Source organism: Colletotrichum navitas (assembly GCF_030913465.1).
Source record: "Colletotrichum navitas strain CBS 125086 chromosome Unknown LY79scaffold_3, whole genome shotgun sequence".
Lineage (NCBI taxonomy): Eukaryota > Fungi > Ascomycota > Sordariomycetes > Glomerellales > Glomerellaceae > Colletotrichum > Colletotrichum navitas.
In genome coordinates, this window is record NW_026850549.1 from 875,270 (window position 1) to 895,205 (window position 19,936).

A 19,936-nucleotide genomic window follows, 5' to 3' on the forward strand; every position below is an offset into this window, starting at 1 on the left:
GCATGCCATGGCTACGAGTCCCCAGGTGTTGCCAATGACAATGACTTGAACGAGATCCTCGCGCCCTGTCGAAAAGGAGTTCACATGCCATGTGGCCTCCCTGTTACTGGCGGGAATAGTCAGGTAGTAGTTACTCTTAGCGAATGATCTCCGCCCACCCGCTTACAAAGATCCAGCGAATGCGCGAAATTACCTTATTTCGAAGGTGCCAATCTCCCCGCCCGCTCGCCAATCCCTTCTGCTGGCTCTGCTTACGCAACGCCGTTGCGAGTGGCGCTCATTTTAAGTAAATTCTGGGCCCAACGGCTGGCCCTCGCTCGCTGCTGTTCTGTTGGACTCGCAACAGTCTGTTGTCTTGCCTCCGACTCCCTCAAAGTCTCGTACGGCTGGCCCAACCGCCGTGAGACACCGGACCGATTGCCAGAAGCAAGGAGTCTGGATTACGACAGGCAAAGGGTGGAAAAAGCAAGAACCACTCTACCGCTTGAACTCCCAGAAACCCACTCTTGACACCGCATTTTTAAGAGTGAGAACAACAGTGTCGCGAGCCCCGTCGTGACCCCCAGAAGTTCGTTCAGGACTTGGTGGTGGTGATCGTCAGGCCTGAACAGGTTCGAGAAGCGCGCATCTTCAGGCCAGCAAAAATCATACCCCGATATCACTGTCTGATCGACATGATTTCGGCAGCATTCGACCTCTTTGCTTTGGCCTAGAATCCACTGCGGGTGAAATTTGAGATGTCTCGACAGACAGGGGGTCGATTTCACCCTTGCGTGGCCAGCTAACACACCGTATGGTTTGGTGTTTCAGCGCAGCCAGAGGAACGGTAGGGCCTGGCCGTTCCAAACTCCCATCTTGGACCTCCGTTCGACGGTCGATGGACCGGAGGAACTGTTTTCCACTGTACCAACGCGCCCACCCCCTTTCGATACACAAACCGTACGTGGAGCCTCCGCGACTTCGCATGCTAATCTTGGCAATTTGCCTTCAAGCTTCTCGTGCCAGCGATCAAATCCATTCACGGTTCGATTGGCCAGTTCGCGCGCCGAGTTTTCGTGGTCTATACAGCTAGAGCGCCGGAGCGTCCATTGGTACTCCGTACAGTATGTTCGACTTGCGGCTGGGGCGGGGGCTAGCGCTCGACGCTCAGACCGATGGCACAATTATTGGATACCGTGATTGTCCTGGGCGAACCTAATTCCAAGCCATGGCGGCGCTTTCATGACCAATCAACGTAGCAAATTCGAGTCAGGACGAACGATGTATTTCTTTGACCATCAGCCCTTCGTCGCTTGCCGGGGAGCTTGGGCTGATGGCTTTTCGTACTAGTAGTGCAGCAGAAACGTTCTTCCCACCCATCCAAGCCGCGCAAACGAGCACGACTGGGCTCTTCTTTGTGCCATCGTCAAAAGGCCCTAATGGGTCAGGCAGGGCCGAAGTCACTTCGGCGGCTTTGAGGCGGATGGCTTATCGCAGAGGCAATACAAGACTATCCAGCCGTAGTGTGCTGGACCAAGAAGCACATGTGCAGAGATTCCGAGTAGGGTATTATTACTGCAGTGCTCTTGCACTCTGTCGGTGTTGGTGCCCAGTCCGGGCTGTGGGATATACACCCATCATGGGATGGGAACCATGCAGCTTGCAACCTGGGATGCGGGATGTACATAGTAGAAGCCTCACTTCGATGGCGGCTTCCAGCAGATCCTAGCGGCCGAGAGTGGAAGCAAACAGACAGTCGGTGGCGCAGCGAAAAGCAAACATTTCGGTATGGATCGGGCGTACTGCGAAGAACAGTATCGGGTGCGACGGCTGGCCACATAACTATGCTTGCCAGCTTCTCGACGGCTTCTGTGGAAAAAAGCATCGGGCCGGCAGGGCGCTATTTGGTCATCCGGATGGCTTCCGTTTGGGTGGATGCATGGGGCGGGGATTGAGCTGACATCCCAGACATGGATGGCTTAATTTTCAGCAAGAGACGGGCTTTGACGGCGATCCAACGCCACGTCTCCCGGTCAAATATGGCGTGCTGATGCAAGCCGCTTGTCCTTGTTGCCTGCATGTGTTGCTTGCCTCTGCAGTTTGTGCGCCACCCGGGGTATAGGTAAAATCCGATATCTTTGCGTTGAAACTGGTCTCATATTAGACCTAATCTTAAAACAAAGGGTGAATATTTTGTGTTTTCTGATGTCTTCGCGGGGGCGTGAGCGAGTCGGACAATCGACTAGATCCGGAATCCGCTTAGACGTAGGTTCTCAGGCAAAAGCTAACGTCGGGGCTCGATCGGTTTGTGACTTGAAGGTTATGAATGCTCTAGTGTCCCAGCCCAAGCCATAGGGTGAGCATGCAGTTATACCGTATGCCATTTTGAAGAAAGCCAGACGGCCAAGCATCGCAGGGGACGCGAGATGGGCTATCTGAGTGTATGGGAGCGCATACGGCCGGCCCACTAGCTTTGGGCCACGGCAGGTGAGGCCCGATAGCCGTTCGGTTCCGTTCCGTTGGGCGAGGGGAAGCTCGATGAGATCTCGAAATCGGGAAGCCGAATTCCAAAAACAAGGGAGGACTGCCTGGGTAGCAGAGGCAGGCAGGCGGATGGATGATGAATCAGGAACGTCGGTTGATGGAGTTGGAGTGGCCATGGGACTATGCCTCAAACATGGGGTTCCGTGCACAAGTCAGCGGGAGAGACTAGAACAATGTGCCGGTCCATTTTCGGTTCTCGAAGATTATTGACAGCGCTCCGAGGACAACAAAGAGTGCAGGATACCTACTAGCTGCAGTCTGCAGAGGGCAGGCGCCGCACAGCGGCCAACGTGCGGACCGACCTTTAGCCCCCTCCATCGCGGCAATTCCGCACCTGCTTAGGGTGGAGTTTCTTTGTCCGTCCAAAAAGTTTGGATTTTGTGACCTGACTGGCAAGAAAGAAAACGAAAGAAAATAAAAGAAAAAAAAAAAACCATGGGGGTGGTAAAGACGGTGCAGTATTCAACAAGAGACGGCGGCTGGATAGCTGGGGAGTTTGGTGGTTGATTGTTTGCGAGGCCAAGATGCAGTGCGGTTTGCCTCGCCTCGAGTGGGATGGCTCGGTAATGAGTCGGACAAATTATGCAAATGAAGATCGATACAGATCGGCGGACGATGGATTCAAGGACTCGTCGGCAGTACCGCGAGCAATCCTCACTTGGCGGCAGATAATTGCGAGAGCAAAAGGAAGACAGCCGCGCCTAGAGTTTCTTTCCGTCGGTAGTTGAGATCAAACCAGGTGACTCCTTGCTACATATCTGCCATGCGGCCAACAGAGGCTAGGCATACAGAGTATACCTAATGGCACTAAGGTAGTATCATAACCCCTAGGTAGCCCGGGAAGGCAGGAGGGTAATCGTAATAGTGTACTCCCTCGAGGCTGGTTGCCTCCGTACCTTTCTTGCCTGTCATCTCAACCCGTACCTACCATCCACAGGATCTGCCAATGGAACACGAGGTGTCCGTCAGGTACGAGAAAGAGAGGCCTTCCGGCCTGGTTCGTGTTAGCAGGTGGCTTGTGCTTCTCGTCTGCACTGAATCCGCTTCTAGTGGCAGTCCGATGCCCGCCCCCGCCCATGCCCATGCTCATGCCCATGCTGCGCTGCAGTCTACCTCCACTGAATCCGTACTGAGCCGAGATGGGTGTAGACAAAGACACCAAATCGTGGCGGGGCTAGTCGATTCGTACAGGTTCAGCCCGAGCTCTTACACAGGGCTGACACAGGCCGCTAGTCTATTTCCGTGCTTCTTCTAAACCGTATCCGTATAGTCGACGGTAATGTGAGGAGACTTTCTGCATTAGTCAGGGCGGCGAACATTAGTGTAGACCCTCCAGACCAGTCAGGCCATGTATACGTAGTAGGTAGGGCATGTGCACCCAAGGTACCTAGTGCAAGGTAGGTGGCAAGGAAAAACAACAACAACACAGCAGGGGACCTCCAACATCGCATCGCCCAGGGGCTTCCGGCTTTGTTGCAGGCGGCTTTGGAGTGGATGAGACCTCTACGCTAGAGCTCGCAGGGCGACTCCCCCACCGGCTATCGGCCTGGTCAGCTGAGATTTCGACGTTGCAAAATGGCCCGGGTGCGGATCCACGGATACTGAATGACATTCCTGGTTCTCGTCTCCGAGGCCGAGGTGACATATGGACCTTGCCAATCGTGTAATTGATTACCTACGGATACAGCAGCAAGGGTTTTCCCCCATCTACCCGGCTTGCGTGCTCTCGACGGCGGGCGATGAGACAGGTCCTCAGCTTGTCTTTTCTTTTTCTTTTCTTCTTCTTTTCTTTCCATACAGCTTCTCGAATAATGGTGCAGGCATAGCTCGGTTGCAGGCAGACGACAAGACGGCGCTGAAAGAGAATGAAGGTATCTTAGCGTACTCCGTACCTTGGTTCGGAAAAGGGTGAGACAGGCGACAGATAGTCAGACAAGACTTTGGCAGGGAAGGCCAAAGCAGAAATCGGCGCTAAATTCATCTGTGGGTATCTACCTTGTCTTGGTTGAGGTAAGCCACGGTAAAGCAGGTACCAGTGGATACGTACCGCGCCGCGCACCAGAGCCAGAGGCGGTTTACTAGCGGCAGCACCAAAAAAGGCGGAGGAAAGGGGGGGGGAAGGGTAGAATCCAGGTTTCGTCCGTACTATTACCGTACGCACTCGTGAGATTCGTCGACCACTAGTGAGCCGGCTAACGGCAATAGGTATCGCGGCCACTGTAAGAGGTATAGTGTGCTGGCAGAAACAGGGATCTGTATATACCTATTTTCTCACGCAACGGTTGTGTACGTACTAAAAGCAGGCTGGCTAGTTGGCAACGAAGGGTAGATAGTCTGACCGCCTTCTATAGCAAGATTAGCGCCATGAAACTCCACTAGCTGCTATCAGTAAGACGCTAGCTATATACAGCTAGCCGACTCACTAGTGGTCGACGAATCTCACGAGTGCGTACGGTACTTACTTACCTACCTGCATCGTACGTGCCTTTGCTTCTGGAACCCCTCCCCTGTTGAGCCCCTGCACTAGATGCGCGGCGCGCCATGGGAAGAGATATTCGCACCTCCAGCCTACTGTCTACACCGTGCACCACACAAGCCCCCTTTCATTCCGCCTATTCCGATTCATACTGTGGCAGAAGAGAGAGGGTTGTTGGACTGACGCAAGACGTGAGTGAGGTGAGATTTGCGCGCGCGCGCGCGCGTGTGTGTGTGTGTGTGTTTCCGAAGACGTCGTGCGTGACTTGGAAAAAGGAAAGACACATTGAGATAGAGACGCTTGCAGTGTTGGTCAGGGATGCGAGGGGTGTCGGCGCCCACTGTTCACCAAGAAACGCCTCTGTGTCCTGGCGATAGAATCGTACTATGGTTATTAGGTCACAGACTCACAGGTGACACCGCCCCACCAAATACCTACTGCAGCGGCGAGGATGGCCGGCGATGGCCCCCAAAAGCCGCTAGCCTCATTCACCACCACTACCAGCACCTCCAACATGGCTGGGGACATCCCGTCAGCGGGGACCTCATTCTCTGCATACCTACCTAACTAGGTAGTGCTGTTCTGTTCTTCCCTTGTTTCCCTGCCCCTCGTGTATCCGTCTCGCTTAATTACTCGCACCGTGTACATTGCCTCAGTACCGTGCCTAGAAGCGCATGGTCCGCCCCGGCGACGACTGTTACCCACTCTCCCACTAGGTACACTAGGTATTCTCTGTTCCTCGCAGCACCGTCGCTGCCATCCTTGTTCATAACTCATCTACCCTTGCCCTTTCCCATATCCTCTCTCCACATTAGAGCCACCTCCCAACCCATTCCTCTCTTTTCTCTCTCTCCCTCCTGCTTCTGCTGGTCTTGCAATCTCGTCGCGACCATCCCATCCTTCTATCGTCCGCCCAACGGCTTGTGTTTTTCTTTTCCTGGTTGCTGCGTTCCTCGACGCCATCGCCAATTGATTGATCCCATCGTCAATCTAAAAGACACAGAGGTGAGTTCCGTCGTCGCTCTCACACTATACACAGGCGCGAACGAGAGAGAGCGGCACGGACGTACAACCCACACCAAAAGCCCCCCCCCTGCGAACAGCAGTTTGAGCCGGCGCCGACATCGAGCCATTGGGAATCGGGAAAGCGAGACGAACGAGACACGAAGAGAGACAAGACAGACAGAAACACGCCTACTCGCCCGCCTCCTCGACATCGGTTCCTCCCCCGGCCTCAACTTCTCATTACTCCTATTCGCCTTCGCCTGGATTGTTTTGCATTCCAGCCCCGTCCCGTCGCCTCCTCCCCAAAAGAACTCGCTCCGTCTCTCTCGTTCGCCCGCTGGCATCACGCCCACTCGCCGCATGGTTGGCTAACGAGCTCTGATCCCCTTCAGGTTCCATTCGACGCAGCCCCCCAATTCTGTCCAAAATCCTCCAATCACTTTTACTCACCATCAATTCAATTGTACCTGTTGCCGGTCTGAACGACACCAAACCGCCGAAATGGGTTGCGGAATGAGCACGGAGGACAAGGAGGGCAAGGCCCGCAACGAGGAGATCGAGAACCAGCTGAAGAGGGACAAAATGATGCAGCGCAATGAGATCAAGATGCTTCTTCTGGGTAAGTCCGGTTGCTTCGCCGTCCTTTGTTCCGTTCTTCCCTGACCGCTATCTAGGTGCTGGTGAATCCGGAAAATCGACAATTCTGAAGCAGATGAAGCTTATCCACGAGGGTGGTTACTCGCGCGATGAACGCGAATCTTTCAAGGAAATTATCTTCAGCAACACGGTGCAATCGATGCGTGTCATCCTCGAGGCCATGGAGTCATTGGAACTGCCCCTCGAGGACCAACGCATGGAGTACCACGTCCAGACCATCTTCATGCAACCCGCTCAGATTGAAGGGGATGTTCTGCCGCCCGAAGTCGGAAGTGCGATCGAGGCGCTCTGGAAGGACCGTGGCGTGCAAGAGTGCTTCAAGCGCTCTCGCGAGTACCAGCTCAACGACTCTGCGAGATAGTAAGTGCCTTGTGTCCGGTCCACGTAGGCCGCTTGCGCTAACAGTACAGCTACTTTGACAACATTGCGCGCATCGCCGCCCCTGACTACATGCCCAACGATCAGGATGTCTTGCGATCGCGTGTCAAGACGACGGGTATCACGGAAACTACCTTCATCATCGGCGATTTGACTTACAGAATGTTCGACGTCGGTGGTCAACGATCCGAGCGAAAGAAGTGGATTCACTGCTTCGAGAACGTTACCACAATCCTCTTCCTCGTCGCCATCTCCGAGTACGACCAGCTGCTGTTCGAGGACGAGACCGTCAACCGCATGCAGGAAGCTCTGACACTGTTTGACTCCATCTGCAACTCGAGATGGTTCATCAAGACCTCCATCATCCTCTTCCTCAACAAGATCGACCGGTTCAAGGAGAAGCTTCCCGTCAGCCCCATGAAGAACTATTTCCCCGACTATGAGGGGGGCGATGACTATGCCGCGGCGTGCGACTACATTCTGAACCGATTCGTCAGCCTGAACCAGCATGAAACCAAGCAAATCTACACGCACTTTACTTGCGCGACAGACACGACTCAGATCCGCTTCGTCATGGCGGCAGTGAATGGTGAGTCGCAACCCCCATCAAACCATGATGGCACAAATATGACAAAGGACGGTGGCTAACCCGGCAAACAGACATCATCATTCAAGAGAACCTGCGGCTGTGCGGCTTGATTTAAGAACCATCAAAACGTTTGCTTTTTTCCAACAATACCCTTTACTTCTAATTGCATGACACAAGCCAGAAAACGTCATGGGAGGCTGGCTCATGAAACAACTTTTCTCCCGACGAACGGACGGCGACCTGAAGGTTTCCCAAGATTCCCTTGATTACGCGACTGTATTTTTCTTCCACTCTCGACCCGTCCCTGGTATATTCCCTCCCGGACTTGGGCGGTCACACTTTTTGGTTTCTACTCCTATTGGTCCACGCTCCGTTATGAGAGGGAATGGACGGGGGGCAGCTATGTACCAAACTTGACGTCGCGACAGCAGCAGGCGGGATCGCACGGGGGACGGAGCCCTGCCGTAGGCGAGCAGCGAGGTAGCGAGGCGACGGGGTAAGAGGAGAAGGGCGGAATCGATTCCCGGATGGATGGATAGCAGGAGGAAAAGAAGCAATGAACTTGAATGCATTTGAGAGAGCCCGATGGATGGAAGGTGGTCAAATATTCTGTTTAATTACGAAAAATCTCTTTATTCATCGAGCTGCTGTGACATTGAGCGTTGTAGTATACCAGCCGTGCCCGTTCTTCGACGGCTTATAACGTATCGCTTACCTTGAGGGCTCTTGGTGATTGGCCGAGCTCGACGGGTGCCTGTTGAGAGCGTTGAGATGTTGCGATTCCCTGACCCCTCCCAAAACAACAGCTAGCTCAACCGACATGCATCACATTGTACATCATGCGAACAGAATTTTGATCTTGGAGATCTCTGCACATCACTCCGCACAGGGTTCGATAGGCTGGCCGGTAAGCCCCGTTCCCCGCTCTCGGCTGTTCACGGCGCCGATAGGCGTGACTGCGCCGCTTCCGGCCGCCTGGGGACCATTTCTCGCAAAGCACGGCGGATGAAGAGACAGCCCAGTTCTGGGCAGGTTTCCAAGTCATCCATCATCAAGCAGCACTCACACGCGCGCGCGCGACCACACCCCTTCAAGACTTTTATTTTATACTTTTCTCTTCCTTTTTTTTTTTTTTTTTTTTTTTTTTTTTTTTTTTTTTAGAATTCAAGGGTCCTGTCCAAGCCCATTCGCCCCCCCCCCCCCCCCCTCTCCCCTTGCGACCTGCCCCCTCCATTCGTAGGTCTCTTACTGCGCGCCGGCCACTTCTCATGGGCCAAAGCCATCTAGGCTTGGGGGAGATTCTATAGATGAGAAGAAGTACGTTACAAACAGTAATTGATTAGGCGCTGTAGGAGGGGCTGAGCAGGCCGAGTGGGCTGGAGAGCAGGTTGAAAAGAGGGTGTGAGTGGCGCACGTCCTCGCAGTCCCGTCGCCAAATAACGTCAAGACTTCTTGATAGACAGACCTCAAGTTGGACGGGGGAAAGCACGTCAGCCAGGCAGGCTGGGGGTGTTGAGATTTTCGCGAGTTGCGATGTGGCAAGAACTTACGATGTACAGGTAGGTATTTCGAGGCAGGGGTGGGCAGCGTGTTCGTCAAAGAAAATTTCTAGACTCGACATGGAAATACCCCTCCGCCACAAGCGAATCTGAAAACACGGCAGAAAGGCTCAATCGAGGAGTGGGGGGTGGGGGATGATGGGGAAAATCAATCTTGGGAGTGACCGCTGAACAAGGATGCCAGGTCCTTGGGCAGGATAACACCAAATTGCGCGCTGTTTGAAGGGCGAGCACCGTCTCCCGTACTGTAAGTTAGTTCGAAGGGCGGATACGGCACATCTGTACCGTACGTTATTGAAGGGGAGGGGGGAATGTTTACTGTCGGGCCGGGATCATTTCGTCCCATCTACACATCTGCTGGGATTTTACGAACTCGAGTGTGTACTACCGGTATGCTAAACGTCCGAGATGTACCTCTAGATTGACATTAGTAAGAAGTGAAAGTGCATACAGTTACTTGACAAAAGTCTGGGCTCAACCACCAACTTCCCCCCTGGCGGGGTGAGCCCAGACTTTTGTCATGTGACTGCGCTCTTCCTAGACACCTGGCAGGAATAAAGCGTGACTGTTTATACTATAGGTGTACTCCGTACGTAGGGCCTGAACCCAGGAAGAGTCTACTATACAATACGTGCCCATCCGTCCGTTCGCCCATACATTGTGGGAACGCTGATGACCTCCCTCCCCCCGTCTGCCCCTCTTGTCCTCAAACATGTCGCAGGGTGGCTGGGCTTCGGACCAATGGGGGTGGTTTGTGTTCACGTTACTGACGTTTTTGTTGCTTTTTTGCACCAGGTATCGTATGCTAGTTTAACAGTCCCCCCCCGGGGTCTTCCATTTTAGGTATGCACAAGACTGACTGTTTTTTTGCCTGGTTGCATGGTGTCGCTCTTCACCTAATCCCCTTCTCATCTCGCCAGGGCGGCGGAGGGCCTTGTATTGTTTGGGAACTGAGACGGCTCGCCGGGTTGCCAGGACCAGACGGGCCGGAGATTTCGGGACGATCTTGGTTTTCTTGGACTGCCCGGATTTGTTGCCCATGGAGAAATCGCCAAGACAAAGGCTGTGGCTGGACGAGAAAGATACCGGCCGTTTCCGTTTCCTGCGTAGTCCCAACATCGCTCTTTCACAGTGTGGGATTGTCGTGCCTGCCCCATTCGGGTGGCCGCTTTGAATTCCATGGGCCGCCTGTGCGCCCCCCCCGTTCTCGTCCTGGGACTGAAAGACGTTGAAGGGTGAAACTTTTGGGTGGCTGACAGACGACGAGGGTGTCTGTGTGTAGAAGTAGCTTTTGAGACCCCTCCTTCGCCAGCAAACCGGCAACAGGGTGAAGGATAGGCGGCGAATGACTCCCAAGGTTTTTTTCTTTTTATTCTTTTTCAACTGGGGTTTGAAGGGTTCCTAGTCACGGGCTCTGGAGATAATTGGGTGCTGGCTCCATGGAATAGGATGATAAGGTGGGCGAGGTGTCGGAACACTTGCACGCGCGCGCGCGCGCGTGTGTACCTACATACATACTGTTCTCCCGGCCCAAGAGCACATTGTTGGCGACCGGGCTGCAGTACATGTCTGGCTGTCCCCGAGTGAGCCAAATGTCTGGCAAAGGTGACAACAGACACAGCTTGCAACATGGGGGCTGGTTTGACACAAGGAGCGGGAGGGCACATACCACGCTTATGTGGTAGGTGTTCCTATATTATATGTCTCTCGGTTTTGAGCGGGATAAGTGGCCACTTTCAAGACATCATGCAAGTTCACCACAGCTGGCGCACCAGGCAGGCGTATAGAGAGCGCACAAGAGCCTCGGCTGTGACGATGAAGCATATATGGCCTGATTGGGTACAGATAGTAGTAGACGGTTCATTGCTTTCCGCAACAGGGGCTGATGGACCGAACAGGTCCTGGGACACTCCCGTCTACACCCCAGCTCTGGCTGATATCTGCAATGTAGGTAGTATTGCAAAGATGCCAATACGCCCCCTTGCCTTCCCAGGCTTTTCTAGCTGTGTGGCCACTGCGTCCCGATCCAGGAAGGACAGCTCCAGCCCGGAATGCCGCAAACCAGGAGACTTCCTGAAAGGAGACACAACAGCCAGCCACCATCTTCAGGTGTAAGATATACTGGTTCGCGATAAATGATCTGATGTCATACAAATGAGGGGACGTTGATGATGGATTGAGATTATTGGTATCAATCTATCTGTGTGTGTGCGTGTGTGCATGTGTGCATGTGTGTGTGTATGTATGTATGTGTGTATGTGTACGCATACTAACGAGCCCGCCAACCTTGTCTCATGGTAGCTGCAGGCCATCACACCTTGTGTGCCTGAGCCAAACCAGACAACTGTAGCCCTCTGATGTCCGCATGACCTTGGGTGGCTGTGTCGCTTTGTGGTGCCCATCCTGTATTCTGGCTGTATGCCTGCTCTCTATTCTCTGCCTAGGGGAAACCCTGAGTTCCCTTTGTGTTCTGTTTCATAATGTTGCTCTTTCGTTCTCTCTGTATTCGTATACCAGACTGTGCTCCACAACGCACGTGCCAAGGGAAGCTTATAGAGAGTAAGTCAGGCACACAAGCTTTGCCTGCTCGAAATGCAATGTGGCACGGCGATGGTGAAGCTACACAAGGGCCATGTAATGCTCGCAGGTTCGACTGACACAAGATGGAGCACGGCGAGTCGGGCATCCGCAGTTGGCTGTGCCAGAATAGAAGGCAAAAATACCATGGTATCTCACCATTTGAAGAGTCGTGCCATCTCTTTATACTTTGACACCAGGATGACGAAACAGAGATAAGGTAGGGCAAAGATAAGTCGACAAGAGCCTCTCAGGCCCCGTTGTCACCCTCGCCCATCGCCGCCTCCGGAACGGAACTTTCTGGATCGGGATGCTGACTCGGGTCATGACCTCCCTGCTGGGAGAGGAATTCGGCGTACTCGGCGCTAGCAAGAGCTAGCTGCCGTGCCGCTGTTTCGATCCGAAGCTGAAATCGCACGTGTGGGTTATCGCTCCGAGCTTCCGCCATGGCCCTGTCCAGTACATCCTTGACAAACTGCGCAACCGTCGGGTCGGCGCCAGGCTGCCCGAAGCTGGGGCCTGCGGGGGCCATGCCGGGAGCCATTGGCGCTGTGCCGGCAAAACTTGTGTTCGCAGACACCTGGGGCACAGGCTGAAGCTGGATGGCTGGCATATGCTGAGGAAGGTTGTTTTCTGCGTGGGAGAGCTTGTTAGTTATCCGATATTTTCTCGAGGACCTACTCGTTGTATCCTCGGTTCCTGCTTACCGTGAAAAGAACAGCGAGAGCCGCTCGCGTTGAACCAACAGTTGGCGCAGCTGCCACACATCTGGCCGCTGACGACCACGCACCCATTCCAAGGACCGTATCCCTTGTGACAGCTCTTACAGGGACTATGGGCTTCCTGTCCCGACACGTGAGCCAGTAATGCTTCGACGTTGCTTCTTCTCTTCAGGTTGAGAGTCTGGTCCTGGCGGCGCTGCACCGCGAGCCGCTGTCCCTCGTTGTTGGCCAGCCGTTTGGCGAGTGCACTATCGATGACCAGTTGCCCGTATCCGCTTTCAGAAGCGAGGTCCTCGGCCGTCCGGGACAAGCCCCCGGCGCCATGAGTACCCATCGGGGCTTCCATGGCGAACTGGGCCGGCAGGCTATGCAGATCGGGGTGGATGTCGGCCTCGGGCCCGGGCACTGAGCCGGGAGGCCCGTTGGCTAGAATGCCGGCGGCGGCGAGGTCGAAGGGGTTCGGATGATGGTGCTGCTGATGCTGCTGGTGCTGGTTCTGATGATGGGAGGACGTAACGGGAGGTGGAGGGACGGCTATCTCGTCGTCATCTTCGTGATCAGCTTCGGCCTCTGCATCGTGCGCTAGCTGCTCCAGCTGGTCGGCGGCGACGGAGGAGTGACGGCTCTGGCGGCCGTGAGCGTCGCGCTTGAGGCCTCCAGCAGGCTTCGTCACCTTGTTTGGGCGGCCTCGAGGAGGTGGTCGGCTTCCGCCTCGGGCACTCATGGGGTAATCGAGCAGAGCGGTGCTCCTGTTTTATCGAGGTGGACGGCGAGGAAGCTCCAGCTACCTAGTTGACGATGAGTGGCGTTGAGGGCGGACAGCTGGTGTCAGCTGGAGGGGGTGTGTGTGATGAGGAGTTTGGGGGGGTCGGGAGGAGCTGTTGAGCGGGAAGAAGCTGGTGGTTGTCTCGGGTTCCACTCACAAACTGCTACGGGTACGAATGGAAGGTAGGAGCTCGGACCAGATGTTTTGGTCCCAGCACTTACCGAGTCTTATGTAAGCGAGTATTCTTTGCGGAAGATGGATAGATACATCGGAAAGAACAAACCGCAAAGATCGTCTGCTGTTATACTATTAGCTGTCATGCAAAACGAGACTGTTTATGTGTACAGTGAGCGGATCGCCATGGAATACAGTGGTAGAGCTCTGCGCTCTGCACTCTCAGTCCGCTACATCAAGGTTATGCACAGGCATGATCAACTCGATGGAACTGCTCGGAGCACCCAGGCCCCGTTGCTTGACGACGATGGGATGGAATTATTCGGCCCATCATACTGGCGCATATCCATTGATGCTATTCGGCACGAAGCGAGATCGCACCTCTAGACTACTCCAGCTAGATGTTTCCTCGGCTGGAATACAACCCCGCATCTCACGCCTCGGTTGTGGCAGAATTCTCCCAGACATCACCGCCGCCATCAGCCTCAGTCATTTCCTTCCACCGCTGGACAAACTCCCTCAACCCGCCTTCTCCTGACAAACTCGTATCGACAACCTCCTTTGGCAGCTTATGCGCAGAGTACTGCGGTGTGCTGAAGTTGAATGCAACTGGGTTATCCTTTTCAACCAGCCTCAATTCAGGAACCAGTTCATCAGCATCTTCTTCGTCTGTCGTCTCGTCCGCAGCGCTGCCTTCAAGCTGTTCTTCTTCGTTCACAACGGAGCCCAGTATCGGCTTCGGGACCTTGAACTCGAGCAGCTCGACCCAGCTGAAGAGCAGACTGTCGGTTCGCGGCGCCCAGGGGTTGATGTCAATAAGGCGCACCTTGCCGAGCTCGTCATGTGAGTTGCTATCGCCGGGCACGTAGACGTCGAAGATGAAGGATCCGTCGGGAAATGTGAAGCGCAGACGGTCCTCAAAGAAATCGGTGATCTTGGACACCAGCGCAGGCCGGAGACCGTCGAGGAACGGGTAGTAGTTCCAGTCCCGCTGGCAGACACCGATGAGAGCGCGGTGCTTGACGAAACAACGAAACTCCAGCGCGGGGTGGGGCGCGAAGAACGGTCTGAGAACCAGGACGGGCTGGAAAGGTCTGTTTGAGGTCGAGGAGACGGTGTCTTTGAAGGCGTGTTCCAAGTCATGGCTGACAAAACTGGAGCTCTTAAGAAGGAGATAGATATCGTTGGGTGATGTGCACTTGAGCGTGTTCTGGTGCGGTGAAATCCAAGCTGCATCCTTCGGGGCGGACCAGTTCAGCTTGGGCGCAACAGCGCCTCCCAGCTCCTTGATAATGTCCTTGATCTCCTGGTGGATTTCAGGAAAGCGTTCATTCGGAGGCCGAGAGTCGGCCTCGGGCTCGTCATCTGAGCTATCCCCTTCGAGGCGCTGGTTCCGTCTTGGTGCGTCGGCTGTGTTCGAAGAGGCGGACCACTCCCCCTCGTCTTCCTCAGCTAGAACATTATCTTCGTCAGCGAGGATGATGCCGTCGTCGCGAATGTATTTGACAAAGTCGGCTGATAGCTTGATTATTCTCGACCTGATTGACACTGTCCGGTACTTGGGAAACCAGCTATCGTACGAGCAGTTCAGAATGTGCTCCTTGGCCACTGGTGGAAAGGTAAGTTCTTCAGGGTCTTGGGCAGTGGCGTTGTTGATGGCGTCCAGGGTGGGCTGCCCCCCAGTGAGACCTTCGAGGGACGGCATTACGGAACTAGTTTCTCGGGTTGAGAATTGTGTTTGATCAAGAAGATTTTCGGTTGTTCTTAGTCGGCGAAATTTGGGAACTTGGCATCTCCGTCAGAGGCCTTGTATAGTAATAAATTTCTTCCGCTCTCACTTATATCGATGAGTCTTCTTTTAATTAGTGAGTGAGGCTTCCAATCGCCGAAAGATGAAAGTACCCCACTATCATCCCACCCGTCCTAACTTTTCTGCCGCGCCTTGACTCTACGCTCGAACTCACCGCCTTATGTGGCCTGACTGAACGTCGTCCGTACCACTCTGCCAAACGCCCTGGGCCAGTGACGTCTTGTGCAGCTCCAAGGTACGGGATACATCTCGGTTTTCCCACCAACACCAAGTCGATTCAAGATCAGCAGACACAGATCGTGACTGTTTCTTCGATCCCACACAAAGGACAAAAAATATACCCAATTTCACAAGCCATGTCTGACAACGTCGGTCTCTCAACGCCTCGCGGCAGTGGCACTTCTGGCTATGTCCAACGCAACCTCGCGCATATGCGTCCGCGCGACTACGGCGCGCCCTACCCCCCAAGGACGCTGACTCACTCCGTCACAAGCAGCGACAGCCCGATAAAGAAATATTAGAGCACGACCGCAAGCGCGAGGTGGAGGTTAAGGTGCTCGATCTGCGCGACACACTTGAAGACGAAGGGTAAGCTTATCTTGCTTGCCTCTTTTAGCCATCGATCGGTATGGTGCTGACCAACCATTTAGTCTTGACGAAGAAGAAGTAGAGAAGCGATGCGACGAGATGCGAGCGAAGCTACTAGCCGAGCTAGAGAAACAGAAGAACAGCCGCGGCGGCGGTGCCGGGCCCATACGCAAGCACTTCAAGAGCCATCAAGTGCACGAAATGGCCGACGCTAAGATTAAGGAGAGCGAGAGATTACGTAGCGCTCTGAGAATAAGCAAAGACTATGAAGAGGGCAGCCATTGGAAGAGACAAGAGGAGAGACTCCGGGGCTCCCTGGAAAAGGAGGCTCAGAGGGAAGACGCCGATTAGGCACGCGATTCTGTCAGAGATTTTCTGCTAAGATATGTAGCGCCTGGGTTTTGGGTACGGATTGGCATGGGATGGGCGTTCAGGCGTTTGTTTACGACGTCACAGGCAGACGAGCGTGGCGCCGCTGCGACACTGGTTCGTACTGATACCAAGTCGCTAAGAAGACGGCTCGACACATCGAACTTGGCAGCAAATAGACTCATGTTGAATTGTTGGTACATGTGCGGAGGTTCATTCAGTCTTCTAGTAGTATACAGACGCGAAGCTGTCATATAAGCCATTTATTTCTTTCCTGCAGGTGGCACCCACGTCTCTGGCTGCCAATCCTCACTCGGCCCTCGAGCTTTCGCCCAAGGGTCCTTTCCGTACTTGTTCTTCGTCTCGTTTGCAGGCTGAGCCGGCTCGGCCGGCTTGTCAGACTGCGGCAATACTGTCTCGGGTGCGCTCGCCTTCGTGGTCGGGTTCGTCGCCTCCAGTTCCGGCGCAATGGGTTGGGTATGCGCAGTGTTGAATGATGGCAAACGCTGACCTGTCTGCTGCCCCGGAGCATCCGTCAACCTAGGCTTTGCCTCCCATCTGGCATCCGCCTGCGCTGCTAACACTTTCATGCGCTCCTGTCGGAAGGCCTCGCGCGATTGTTCTTCGAGCGTCGGGGGCTCTTGTCGGGTGTGCCTCAACCACTGATGCCACAACGGTGATACCTTGACGTCGGACAGATAGACGGATCGCGGATACTTGACGATGCGGCGGAAGCGGCCAGGTTCATTGCCGCGGGTCTCTCGAAACTCCCAAAATGTGTAACCCTGTAGGTCACGGCCTAGAACCGAGCTTATTAGTCTCCCCGGTCATATATCTACAGAGGGGGGTGAGGGGAGGCAGAAGTTGGAACCGTACCAACGAGGAAGCGCTTGCGCCATGGTAGTCTGAGCGACTTCCACTTGTACCAAGCCTCCAGAAGGGGTGATATCCGTGTCGGAGACATCTGCACCGTTTTGTATGGGGGTTGGGGGAAAATATCGACGTTCAGGAACCCATGGCTTCAAAACGCGAAGCTCACTAGATTCTAGAAAAGTAATGAGGTCAACCTTGGATAATTTGCACCGCCACGGGAAATTTGGCCGAGGAATGGATATCTTATCTTCAGCCACGTATTTTTTCCTATAGGCGCAAGCCAAACCTTCAAAGAACGAGAGTTACATTGACCCCACCAGCCACCACCGCACACGTCACTCCGTAAGGCCGCGGCGCACCAGCCGGACCCTGGGCGCTGTCACCTTATCCCAGGTTCCCGCCAGCGCGAGATGCATAAACAATTAAATCTTCCCCACCACGACCTGTCTTCGCCTGGTATTCAATCATTACGACCTGCCACCCGACTGCCTAGTTTCCTCCTGCAGAACATTGAATTTCCCTTCCGGCTGTCCTCTCGAGCGACCAAGAAACGACCATCAGCGTAATCGTCGCGAACATCCGAGACACGTCTTACGCACGCGCAAATCGGCTGCATCCCCAGCGTTCGTTCCCTCAACTCCAACTCAGTCAGCGTCGACCCCCGCCGACGTCAGCGTCCAAACGCTGCATCACTGAAACGCATACTACGAAATCAACTGCGAAGCCCCTCGACTCATAAACGCCGAATCGCCCCGATCCGCCATTGATTCTCTCATTGATAACACATACCAAGATTCAAAATGGCATCAGTAACGTCCTTAGACAAGGACTTGCGCAAATTGCGCCTCGACAAGTATACACCTGCTGCAGCGAAAGAAGTCAGTACCTGGATCGAGGGCGTTCTGGGAGAGAGACTGCCTTCCGGCGATCTCCTTGAGGGACTGAAAGATGGTGTTGCGCTGTGCAAGTAGGTCAACTGCTATCCGTCAATAGTTGCCGTTATTGACAGATGATGCTCCAGATTGATCAACCTTGCGGTACCTCCGCCTGGCGTCAAGTTCAAGAAGTCAGCGATGCCTTTCGTTCAGATGGAAAACATTTCGCACTTTCTACGCGCCTGTAAAGAGCCCCCTCTTAACCTGCAGGACCACGATGTCTTCCTTACCGTCGATCTGTTCGAGCAAAAAGACCCGGCCCAAGTATTGCAATGCCTAGGCGCCTTCAGTCGTGCCGCACACGCAGCGAACCCATCCAAATTCGCCTCACCGATCGGCTCCAAAAGTCGCGGAGTGATGAGTCCTCAAGCCACTGGACGCGGAACCCCTTCCCCTACGCGATCGCGTGGGTTTTCGAATGCGTCTGGATTTGGCTCCCCTCGGCCTAACCTGACCAGTTCCAAGACGGGAGACTCAGGGTCGGGAAGATGGAGCCCGACTAAGCCTACGTCTCCCGTTAGCAGCTGGAGTAGAAAGGAACACGAGGGTGCCACCTCTCCAGCATGGAACATCGCTCAATATGGCTACATGGGCGGTGCCAGCCAAGGAAACCTGGGCATATCGTTCGGAAGCCGGAGGCAGATCACTAGTGCTGGCCCCTCTGTCCCAACCTTGGCCGATAAGGAAAAGCGGCGGAAAGAGAAAGAAGCTGAAGAGGAACGTCAGCGACAACAGATGGCGGAGCTTAGACGTCAGAAAGAGGAAGAGCTTGAGCGCGAGGCTCGCTTGCGGGAAGAGCAGGAGATCCAGCGTCTTGTGGAAGAGAAGCAGCGGCAGGCTGATGAGGAAAGACGTCAATGGGAAGAGGAAGAGCGCATGTGGAAGCTGACGGAAGAGAAGCGCCGCAAGGAGGAAGCCGAAGCCGAAGCCCGCTTAGCAGAGGAACGGAGCCGCGCCAGAAGCAAGAGCGATGCCCGCCTACGGGGACAATTTCTCAGTCAATACCAGTCGGAGCAAGCCATCAAGCCCCAAAAGACCGGGGCTGACCGGATCGCTGAGCTGGAGAAGGAGCTCGAAGAAGCCCGAGAACGTGAGAGGCGATATGAGCTTGAGCGCCAAGGTCGGACGGGCAGGACACTTGCCGCTACTAATGATCCCAAGGCCCGGCTTAGGTCTAGGAGCCGGCCGTCCGACGGAGCCCCTAGTCGCCAAGACTCGTGGTCCAAAAACGAGCGGGAGGTGCTTCAGACTGCATGGTCTCAGCACCAGGATGCGCAGGACGACGAGCATCCCGCACTGCCTCCGAGATCCCCGAGGCCCCTTCCGGATCCGATGACAGTCTCTAAACCGCCTCAAAAGGTCGTGGCTCACACAACGGGCGGCCGACCTCTTCCGGATCCTGCCGCTTACAAGGCGGCGAATCAGCCCCCACCAAGCCGGACCGACCGGTTCCTCGCTAACAACGCCGCGCCGGCCCCACTTGCCGCCAAACAAACTTACTCTCGGGAGCTGAGTGCCACTGCAGAGCAAGATGCCGAGGATCGCCGACGTGCTCAAAGCCAGAACAAGACCAAGGCAGGTGGATGGGCGTCCAAGTCGCTACTCGAACGCGAAATGGAGATGGAGCGTGAACGTCAGCGTGAGTGGGAAGAGGCCCAGAAAGAGACGGCTCGGGCGGTTCCTACCGGAAACGGTGTGGACGGCATCGGCGGTGGCATTGGAGGTCGCTGGGACGTCAGCCAGTGGTCCGGATACACTGGTGGAGACAACCAGAACAAGGGAGCCCAGGGAATTGGGGCGGGCCGCAGACAAATCGTCGGACCGAGGCCGCTGCCCAACGTCCCGCGATAAGTTATGCGCGGCACGGGTGGAAGATCGTTTCATTTCTGTATAAGGCGCAACAGGAGGCTCAGTATGCAAAAACTCAGCTTGTTT

General features: G+C 54.7%; 7 protein-coding genes across 7 annotated transcripts; 3 read left to right on the forward strand and 4 right to left on the reverse strand.

The window, feature by feature from the left end:
• Window positions 1–3,273: 3,273 nt before the first annotated feature.
• LY79DRAFT_575666 (uncharacterized protein) lies at window positions 3,274–4,504 on the reverse strand (the record flags this gene model as incomplete). The annotated part of the gene is made up of 4 exons (XM_060559723.1): window positions 3,274–3,321; window positions 3,452–3,697; window positions 3,880–3,910; window positions 4,416–4,504. 4 exons carry the CDS (start codon window positions 4,502–4,504, stop codon window positions 3,274–3,276), a joined length of 414 nt encoding a protein of 137 aa, XP_060419789.1.
• Window positions 4,505–6,505: 2,001 nt separating this feature from the next.
• LY79DRAFT_665655 (guanine nucleotide-binding protein alpha-1 subunit) lies at window positions 6,506–7,743 on the forward strand (the record flags this gene model as incomplete). Its single annotated transcript, XM_060563103.1, has 4 exons — window positions 6,506–6,623; window positions 6,679–7,021; window positions 7,072–7,628; window positions 7,700–7,743. 4 exons carry the CDS (start codon window positions 6,506–6,508, stop codon window positions 7,741–7,743), a joined length of 1,062 nt encoding a protein of 353 aa, XP_060419790.1.
• A 4,271-nt stretch (window positions 7,744–12,014) lies between these two features.
• On the reverse strand, window positions 12,015–13,210 carry LY79DRAFT_575668 (uncharacterized protein; the record flags this gene model as incomplete). The annotated part of the gene is made up of 2 exons (XM_060559724.1): window positions 12,015–12,397; window positions 12,472–13,210. 2 exons carry the CDS (start codon window positions 13,208–13,210, stop codon window positions 12,015–12,017), a joined length of 1,122 nt encoding a protein of 373 aa, XP_060419791.1.
• Window positions 13,211–13,493: 283 nt separating this feature from the next.
• On the reverse strand, window positions 13,494–15,284 carry LY79DRAFT_537063 (D123-domain-containing protein). The gene has a single exon (XM_060556645.1). It carries the CDS (start codon window positions 15,129–15,131, stop codon window positions 13,860–13,862), a length of 1,272 nt encoding a protein of 423 aa, XP_060419792.1. The 5' UTR covers window positions 15,132–15,284; the 3' UTR covers window positions 13,494–13,859.
• A 124-nt stretch (window positions 15,285–15,408) lies between these two features.
• LY79DRAFT_537064 (pre-mRNA-splicing factor CWC21) lies at window positions 15,409–16,385 on the forward strand. The gene is given in 3 exon segments (XM_060556646.1): window positions 15,409–15,721; window positions 15,733–15,824; window positions 15,887–16,385. The coding sequence occupies 3 exon segments, from the start codon at window positions 15,593–15,595 to the stop codon at window positions 16,173–16,175; spliced, it is 510 nt and encodes a 169-aa protein (XP_060419793.1). The 5' UTR covers window positions 15,409–15,592; the 3' UTR covers window positions 16,176–16,385.
• On the reverse strand, window positions 16,386–17,290 carry LY79DRAFT_537065 (uncharacterized protein). Its single transcript, XM_060556647.1, has 2 exons — window positions 17,070–17,290; window positions 16,386–16,992 (listed from the first exon to the last, which is right to left on the reverse strand). Exons 1-2 carry the CDS (start codon window positions 17,155–17,157, stop codon window positions 16,457–16,459), a joined length of 624 nt encoding a protein of 207 aa, XP_060419794.1. The 5' UTR covers window positions 17,158–17,290; the 3' UTR covers window positions 16,386–16,456.
• Window positions 17,291–17,866: 576 nt separating this feature from the next.
• LY79DRAFT_505455 (uncharacterized protein) lies at window positions 17,867–19,852 on the forward strand (the record flags this gene model as incomplete). The annotated part of the gene is made up of 2 exons (XM_060553625.1): window positions 17,867–18,033; window positions 18,088–19,852. 2 exons carry the CDS (start codon window positions 17,867–17,869, stop codon window positions 19,850–19,852), a joined length of 1,932 nt encoding a protein of 643 aa, XP_060419795.1.
• Between the last annotated feature and the right edge of the window lie 84 nt (window positions 19,853–19,936).